Source organism: Ipomoea nil, unplaced genomic scaffold, assembly GCF_001879475.1.
Source record: "Ipomoea nil cultivar Tokyo-kokei standard unplaced genomic scaffold, Asagao_1.1 scaffold3105, whole genome shotgun sequence".
Lineage (NCBI taxonomy): Eukaryota > Viridiplantae > Streptophyta > Magnoliopsida > Solanales > Convolvulaceae > Ipomoea > Ipomoea nil.
This window is the reverse complement of record NW_017619533.1, coordinates 1,933,110-1,942,446: the sequence shown is the minus strand read 5'-3', so window position 1 is coordinate 1,942,446 and position 9,337 is coordinate 1,933,110. Positions and strand designations below refer to the sequence as shown.

The 9,337-nt window shown below is 33.8% G+C and overlaps 2 protein-coding genes across 2 annotated transcripts; one reads left to right on the top strand and one right to left on the bottom strand.

Moving 5' to 3' along the window:
- Window positions 1-649: 649 nt before the first annotated feature.
- Window positions 650-1,180, bottom strand: LOC109166780. Its single transcript, XM_019315669.1, has one exon. The coding sequence runs from the start codon at window positions 1,178-1,180 to the stop codon at window positions 650-652; it is 531 nt and encodes a 176-aa protein (XP_019171214.1).
- Window positions 1,181-7,449: 6,269 nt separating this feature from the next.
- LOC109166798 lies at window positions 7,450-9,337 on the top strand. The gene is made up of 2 exons (XM_019315681.1): window positions 7,450-8,820; window positions 9,144-9,337. Exons 1-2 carry the CDS (start codon window positions 8,296-8,298, stop codon window positions 9,237-9,239), a joined length of 621 nt encoding a protein of 206 aa, XP_019171226.1. The 5' UTR covers window positions 7,450-8,295; the 3' UTR covers window positions 9,240-9,337.

Here is a 9,337-nt window from a genome sequence, read left to right as displayed (position 1 = left end):
CTTGTATTGTAATTTTTTGTCTTGTGTTATGAAATTCTATACGTTATGAATATGAATTATATACCTCGTCGTTTTGATCCACAATCCATAATGCTATGTGGATCCTGGTCCATGATATAAATTGTCCCATAGTCGAGATTGAGCTCAAAAATAGAATAAACATTTAAGATTTTTTTTTTTTTTTTTTTTTTTTTGCAAAATGACAATGGAGTATAAAGAGAATAGAGAAGAAAAATAGTACTTTGGCGACAAGCTAACAACGATGTGAAAATTATGTTTAAAGTGGACAGATTTTTTATGTTTATCGACATTTTATCCCGTTACTAAGCCATTGAATTATTGTGATTATTTACATCGTCAAAAATGTTTTATTGGACTAAGATGTGGTGGGTCCTTGGGTTGAAGATTCAACGTTTTGGAGGAAGAGAAGAAAAATAGAGGCATTGACTGAATTGATCATTAATCATGGAAGCCCTTAATAAACTTTAGACTTAAGAGCATTACATTTAGCAACCCACCCCCCTAGCTAGCTAGCTACCTTACCCAATTTGCACCAACAACAAGAAAAGAAACCCAAAAAAAAAAAAAAAAAAAGCAAAATGTATTAATAACCTCCGACCAACAAATACTAAACCATGTATTAGTTTGTTCACGGACCGGGTTTGAAATCTATATGATCATCAGCAAATCTAACCACTCCCTTACCGCCGCCGCCGCCGCCGTGGTGTTTAAACCCCGGCATCGGTGGCGCAGACCGTGGGTGGTCTCCAGTTGCGGCAACCTTAGCAGAAGGAAATCTCTTCCCGCCAAACCCAAACTCTATATCCCCGCCGTCATCCTGGTGGAAATCCGGGCGGCTCCGCTTCCCCTCCCATTCTTTAGGAAGCTTAGCCTGGCCATGGCCGTGGCCGTGACCGTGGCCGCCGTGGCCTTTCTTGTCCTTCTTTGACGGCTTTGAACCTTTGCTTCTTCTGGTGCAAAGCCTGTTGGCCACGCAAGCAAGAACGCTGACGGCGATGATGACTCCGATGACCCAAAAAACTGTGCCGAATGATCCGTTGGAGTGGGATGTTGTGTCGGCGGCGACGACTGGCGGTGGGAATAAGGTATTGGGTTGTGTTGGGACATTGTTGTAAGGGTAAACTTGAGGCTGGAATTGTTGTTGTTGTTGTTGAGACATTTCTTGAGAGACCAACAACGTTGGATGTTTTGTTCTTTAATTTGTTTGGAAAGGAGGGAATGAAGGCTTTTGCTTTGATGAAGTGATGAGAGAGAGGGAGAGAGAGGGGCAAATGAGACGAGTGGCTTTGAGAATAGATTAGGCACACTGTCGGAATTGCGTTCTAATTATAATCTTGATTCACAAGACTCAAGGCAAATCTATTGTATAATACTATATGGGGTTATTATAATAATAATAATAATAATAATAATAATAATAATAATATAATACCTCATTCAATTTAATATCTGAGTTAATTCCCCCAGCAAATTATGTTGTAGAAACGTGCCCACCTTGCATAGTTCCCTCACCTGTCGTTAACGGTGTTTATCTCTTTGCAATCGCACAGTTTAGAAATTATAAATCTACTGTATAGAAATTATGAATCTACTGTATTTAAATTATGAATTTACGGTTTAGAAATTATGAATCTACAGTATAGATTTTATGAATCTACAATATAGAAATTATGAATTTACAGTATAGAAATTATGAAAATACGGTTTAGAAATTATGAATCTACAGTATAGAAATTATGAATCTACAATATAGAAATTATGAAAATACGGTTTAGAAATTATGAATCTACAGTATAGATTTTATAAATCTACAGTATAGAAATTATGAATCTACAGTATAGAAATTATGAATCTACAACCGGCCGGACTGCTCAACAATCTCCTAGTCACCTGGTGCAGGCCTTAGCAAGTTATAGCTCGTAGTCAATACGCAACTTTATTTTCTTATATACCATAGCATTTTCAAGAGACAGAGTGTTGGATTTAGCTCTTCAATTCAAGCCTCCGCCAAGCAAATCCCCTTAATTAGCCACCCGGTGTTGGACTTGATTCTTCACCGGCCTCCACCAAACAATATAAAATATAAATTTGTAGATTAACTTTCAGTTAATAGATCCGAGTTTGAACTTAATACCCCTTCTTTTTCGGATGGAAAAAATGTTTATTATATTACACGAACAATGATAAGTGTACTCTTAGAAAATAAAACTTGTACACATTTGTGTTAATTTTATTAGAAGAAGATGAAGAAGAAAAATAAAAAAAGAATGAAAATTGTAATTCACTTTCTATTCTGATTCAATTACAATATGTCACATAGATTAGTGGGATCGGAAGTGAAGATATTAATTAGCAAAATTAGAATAATTATTCGAAATAATGTTGCATATATAATATATATGCGATTGGAAATTGTCATCATTCTTGATTCTTGAAGTAATATAATGGGTGTTTGAATTCAAAAGAGGGCCGGGGGCCTAGATAGGCTAGGGAGCATATTTTCTCTTTAATAAAGAGACAAGTAGCTAAAGATATATTCCTAATGGCCCTTTACCGCTGGAGGGTATTTTGGCTTTGCTTTGTAATGAGAGAAAGTAAGATTTTGGCACCCTTTAAACATGAGTCTCTTGGCCCCATGAAAGTGAACCTTGCTATTAGCTTGCTTGCTTGCATTGACTGACCACCTTTTACTTTACTGTTCCTATGCCGGAGGATTCAAATATTGTCTTCTGTTACTGCTACATCATATCCCCTCAGTAGACACACACATATATATTATTGTAGATAAGATGTTGGTGATTAAAGAGATCAGATCATCAGCATGCATTTCTTTCCTGACCCATCATTCCTCAAATCATCAGCTTTTGCAGCTATTTTCATCACAAGCTATACCTGAATGCATGGCCATAAAGTTTTTTAGATGTGTCCAGAACCCCTGCCAGGGGTGCTGGAGCCTGGAGGAGGTAAATCGCGAGTCAGTCATTCAATCATTAGTTTCTATCCCTGCTCTGTAAACTTTACGCACGTAGAGTCTTCATTCTTATCACTAGAGCAAGACTTTTAGAATGACTCTTGAACCATTGAGTTAAGCTTGAGAGGCACAAGGCTGGAAAGTTAGAAACCCATTGGATTATAATGTAACAAAATAGTTGTTTCTTTTGAGTTTTATTTTTTATTTTAAAAAAATGCATCTCCTAAAAAGACTAGTGAACAATTAATATTATTTAATTATATTTACATTTTTCATGTATTTCATATTCAAGTTAATGTCAGCTGGGATGTATACTAGCACGGTCACGGTTAATCTTAAAATTTTAATTTAATCACTTTTGATCCTTCAACTTTTTAAAGTTAACCACACATGGTCATTCAACTTTTAAATTAACTGTCCATGGTCCTTCAACTTTTAATTTTTTAACCAGTCATGATCCTAAATTTTATCCTTAAACTACGGAAGAATCCCGACTGGCATTTACTCTTCATATTTTATACTTCGCAGTTTTTCATTTTCTCATTTTCTATTTGAGGAAATTTCAATTTTAGTCCTATGACTACAGGAGTCTTGTTAATTTCAGTCTTCGACTTTCAAAACTGTCAATTTAGTACTTTGACTATGCAATTTTTGTCAATTTTGGTCACTCCGGCCAAATTACCGGTCAAATTTCGCCGAAAAATTTTAATAGGTAAAATAATGAGGGTATTTTAATCATTTTACCCTTTTCCTTTCTTCTCTAACCTGTCGGCGACCTCATACTTCCTCAGTTTTCCTTTCTTCAAGGCCACTTTGGTTTTAAAAAGGCCTTGAGCCGCTTCGCCTGTTCTTTCGAAGCTGGGAGAACTCGCCGGAAACAACTAAAACATGGTAGACTCGCAGGAGAAGAAGAAAAGAGATGTGAAATAACTAAAATACCCTCATTATTTCAACTATTAAAATTTTTCGGCGAAATTTGGCCGGCAAATTTGACCGAAGTGACCAAAATTGACAAAAATTGCATAGACAAGGTACTAAATTGACACTTTTAAAAGTCGAGGACTGAAATTAACAAGACCTCTATAGTTATAGGATCAAAATTGAAATTTTCTCTTTTCTATTTCTATGTAACTTAGGGTTTAACTTGTGTTCTTCTCAATGTAACATAACTTTGTAAGTGAGTTCAGAACCTAGTTTATGGTATGTTATCCGTTCTTTAATTTAGTTTATGTTCGATTGTTAATTATGAAGTATTAAGATAGTCAAATTGTTTATAGGAAGATGGTCCATAGTTTGATTAAGAGATGTGCTTTTAGATAGACTATATGAATGGAACAAGCTAAGGTCACTGTCGTTCTTTATTAATTTAATATTATATATAGAAGCTAGATTTTTGCAGTCGATCCAAGAATGATATTAATCATCCACTTTGCTTTACTTGCTTTTTTATTCTTTACTACATTATTTGAAAGGTAAAATATTAGTAATATATTACTTTAAAATTTCATTCTTAAAGACTCAATATTCTTAGCATTCCATCTAAGCAAGTGCATCATATTAGTCGGGATATTATCAAAAACGATTCTCTCACATTGACCAATGCATCTTTTGATTTACATCTGTCACTATCTTAAAAGTGTGTTATAGGTGAAACTCCTCTTGTAACCCTAATCATATTGACAAAGAATTATAAGAGGTAAACCAACTTAGATTACTCATAATTAGTCAATGCTAATAAACAATTCTCATATGAAGTGGAACTAACACTTTAATTTAGGGTTTTGTGTTGAAAAATTAAAAAATATAATGTTTTTCGAAAAATAATTTTCATGACTCATTTTATAGAAAATGGTTTAATTTTTAAATATTTGGGTAAAGGTCAAAAACTATTTGGCTGAAAGTTTAAAATTTTAATTTTTTTTTTTGTTTATTTTTCTTGAAAATGAATAGTGGTGGTGATGAAAATAATAATCCAGCCTAATAAATATTTTCCTTTACGAAGATATTTTCCATTGAACGACTAAGACATTTTTCTATTGATCAGAATGAATATTTTTCTGGCTTTATTTATTTATTTTTTGAATACCCAAATATAGATAAATCTGAAAAATGACTTTCAAAAATCATTTTCTAAATTTCTAAACCCACTCTTAGTGTTCTGATTTAATTTGTGCACAAAAAAAGTGTATTATGAAACATCTAAAAGAACAATGAAAGTATCTTATTGTGAGGGAATATTTACAAAACTTTAGGCCATTTTATTTTTATTTTTCTCATTTTGAGTGAACAGAATACACCTAATCACATAAATATAACAAGCTCGCATGAAGAGACGGAGCTAAAAATTCGATTGGGGGAGGGGGGGGGGGGGCGAAGAAGTAGGGACGGATTCAAAAATTTTTTCTAATAAAGGCGAAACATGCATTAAAATAAAAGAGATAATTTAAAAAAAAAATAAATAAATTACCTAAGAAATACTACATTGTAATAGAGTCAGTAGCCTTCAAAAAAAAAAATTACTTAAGAAATATAGTTATAAATATTGTTGGATAAGAGCGAAAAATAAAACACATCGAAACTTTATAAAAATATTCATAACAAAATATGAAATATAATTAATTTGATAAAATAATTTGAATTAAAAACACTGTAAAAATATAATGATGCCAAAAGATTCAAACTATTAACCTTTACAATTGCCAAACATGTGCTCTCCCAACTAATCTAACTCATTCTTATTGGCATTTATTAATTCTTTTTTATGCCAATACTAAAACATGTACTATATATACATATATACATATAAAGATTATATATGAGGAAGGGGTGGGGGGAGCCGCCCCCTTTGGCTTCGTCCCTGCTTGCATGAATATATCAGTTAGTCACAAAAGTAAAGTTTGAGAACAATGATCTGAGATAAAGTATAACTTCTGTATTCAGCTAAATTACCATAATTTACATAATCTTATATACTTTATTAAACGAGATGTGAGGGATCCTTGAAATTGGAGATTCAACTTTTTGTGAAGAATCTTATAAACCAAACAAGTTTAATCGTCTCTCGAAAATATTGAGGTATTATGAACACAGAAATCGAAGAATTGGTCAAGAAAAGAAGAATGGCGCATATAGCGAGAATTCCTAGGCGATCACCCAAATTTGTTTCGACAAACTTTGGTTTGATTCGCTTCTTTATTTTTTGCTTTATCTGATCTAAAATAAAGTGTTCCCCCAGTGCTGAGTAGGGTTCCCTGTCCTCTAATCATTACACTAATAATACAAATTTGTGATCTGCATGGACAATTCAACTGGTCACAATAGTGATCAAATTTTATCATAATAAATCAAAAATCGAGTTTTGCAAGTGACAGTGTTGGAGCAATGAACCTCTCAAATGAGAAGATTCTTTATGCACAGTAAATAAAAGTCTAACTTCTGTAATCAGTTGAGTCAGTATAATTTACTGCTCTACAATCTTGTGGGGCTCTTCTGTTCATCGATGTCAACTTTTTGTTACAATAATACTCCAGATTTGATTACTAATTTAAAAATTGATGTATATTTACAAAAATATTTGAAGATAAAATTATGGGTCCGTTAACTAACAAGAAATTTTCTCCAATTTTGTGGAGAATTGGAGAATAGAAAACGGAAAACATGTTTACTAGCATAGTTTTTCATTTTGAAAACTGAAAATAATTTTTCACTCTTAAAAATTGTTTCCTAAATAGCAGGGCCGGATTTTAGGCTGTGCAAGCTGGGCTATCGCACAGGGCCCCCAATTTTAGAGGGGCCCCAAATTTTAGAGGTCCTATATTTAACTTTTACCTAACTAGTTTAGAAATAAAAACTAAAATTTTTCAATTAATTCTAAAAGGTTTCATGAAGAGATGGTATAAATATGTACTTATTGTATTTCAATTTCAATTTAAAGGTCAAAGGTTTGAAACTTGTGTGTATAATTATCATTTTGGTAGGGCCTCATTTATTTACCAGAGCAGGACCACAAAAACCTAAAATCCGGCCCTGCTAAATAGAAAACAGAATTATCTATCATCTATTTGGTTATATGTCAGTATAACCACATTACTATTTACTATGATTACATTCATTATCATATTTTTTTTTTATTTATCATCATCTTCTATCTTTTCTAAGCACTTTACTTATTTAAACATAACTTATTTGCTTAGAGTTTAAAGTTAGACATTACTTACATTATCAAAATTAAGAATTGAGCTCTATACAATGTTTTAGGTTTTGATTCAACTCAATAGATTATTAGTTTGGATATTTTTAATTATGTTATATCGTAATACAAGTTCGGTCCTATCACAACATATAAATAAAGAGAAAGAAAAGGAAAAGGCTCTAGAAGGTTCCAAGGCTAGCTAGTCAACTTGTGTCCAGCTCATCCAATATTTTGGAAGATGCAGTTACAGATTTTATAAAACAGATTTGTAAATCTCCATTTCTCTTTCTCTGATCTTCCTCTCTGTAATAAGCAGCTACTATGTTCATCAATGCAACATCTTTCTTCTTTCCCTCAATGATTGATATACTTTACTGAGATTGCAATATGGTATCAGAGCCACGCAATCGGAGCTGAAACCAGTACATTAGCTCCACCGGAAGGCTTAATCAAGCTCCAGTCCCACCGATTTCTTCCTCACAGCAGAATCTAGGCATTGAAGACTACAATAGTCCGTTCTACTTGCATGTTAACGAAAATCCGAGTGCAATTCTGGTCAATCCTCCATTAACCAGTGCAAATTATCATTCCTGGTCCAGAGCAATGCAAATGGCCCTAGAAGTGAAGAATAAGTGGGGATTTGTCGACGGCTCAATCATCCCTACCCCAACCAATGATGATCCGCAGTACGCCGCATGGAAGAGATGTAATATTGTGGTGAGTTCCTGGATACTTAAGTCCGTATCTCAATCCATAGCACAAAGTGTGCTTTGGATTAATTCAGCCAAGGATATTTGGGAAGACTTGAGAAAGAGATTTTCTCAAGGAGATTCATATAGAATCTCAGCTCTTCAAGATGAAATTAATGCTCTTAGTCAAGGAAGTCTTAATGTTACAGACTATTATACTCGGTTCAAGATATTATGGGATGAAATGAATGTATTAAGACCTCTTCCCATATGCTCTTGTGGAGTCATTGCTGAAATGAGGAAATACCTTGATGATGATTGCGTAATTCGATTTGTCAAAGGTCTTAATGAGGAGTTTAATAATATGAAGTCTAATGTCCTGATGTTGGATCCTATACCTGCTATTCATACTGTTTTTTGGGATGGCACTTAAAGTTGAAAGACAGTTGAATGATCTTCAGAATGGTATTGGTAACAGTGAGGTCTCACACGCCAATGTCAGTTCAAGTAATGCTTCTGAACTAGTGAATGAAAAAGTTGTGGCTTATGTTGCAGGTTCTAATCCTAGAAATAGTAACAATAACAGGAAGAGGTTTGTTTTTAACAATGGGAATAAAGCTGCTAAGTGTACGTATTGTGGGATGACAGGTCATACGATTGAAAAATGCTATAAGAAGCATGGTTTTTCACCAGGTTGGATCCCAGGATATAAGTCAAAAAATAAACAAACACAGAATAAAAGCCAAGGGAATCCAACCTCAAGTGCAGTCAATCAGATTGGAGGGGATATAGGCCTCACTAATGAACAGTTTCAAAAACTGTTATCTCTAATGCAAAATCATATGGGACAGACTTCAACCAGTACTTCCACAGCTGCTAGTATTTCAGTAAATACTCCAACAGTCTCATTCCTAATTTTAAAGCTACAGCAGGACAATCAACAGAAGGCAAGTATATTACCCTTACTAATATCAATGTTCTTCTTAATTGTTCAGATATATGGATTCTTGATACAGGGGCTACAAACCATATAACTTGCAGTTTGGATTATTTTCACACATATAAAGCTGCTCAAGGTATTATGGTTAATATGCCAAACGGTGAAAAAGTTTATGTTGCATATGTTGGTGCAGTAAAACTTTCTGAAACTATATGCTTGCAGAATGTGCCTTATATTCCTACATTCAGTTTCAATATTGTCTCAGCTAGCAGACTAACAAAACAGTCAGATTGTAATCTTCTTGTTATGGCTGATAAATGTCTAATTCAGGGGGAACATGGTATGAAGAGGACTGGTTTTGCTAAAGAGGAAAATGGATTATACTACTTGACCAACCCACCAGTGAGAAGACATTTGTTTTTTTAATAAAATTTCAGAGTTGCATTGTAATGTTGTGGGATTAGAAACTTGGCACAATAGATTGGGCCACTTCCCTGTTAATAAAAAGCACTTGTTGCATGATG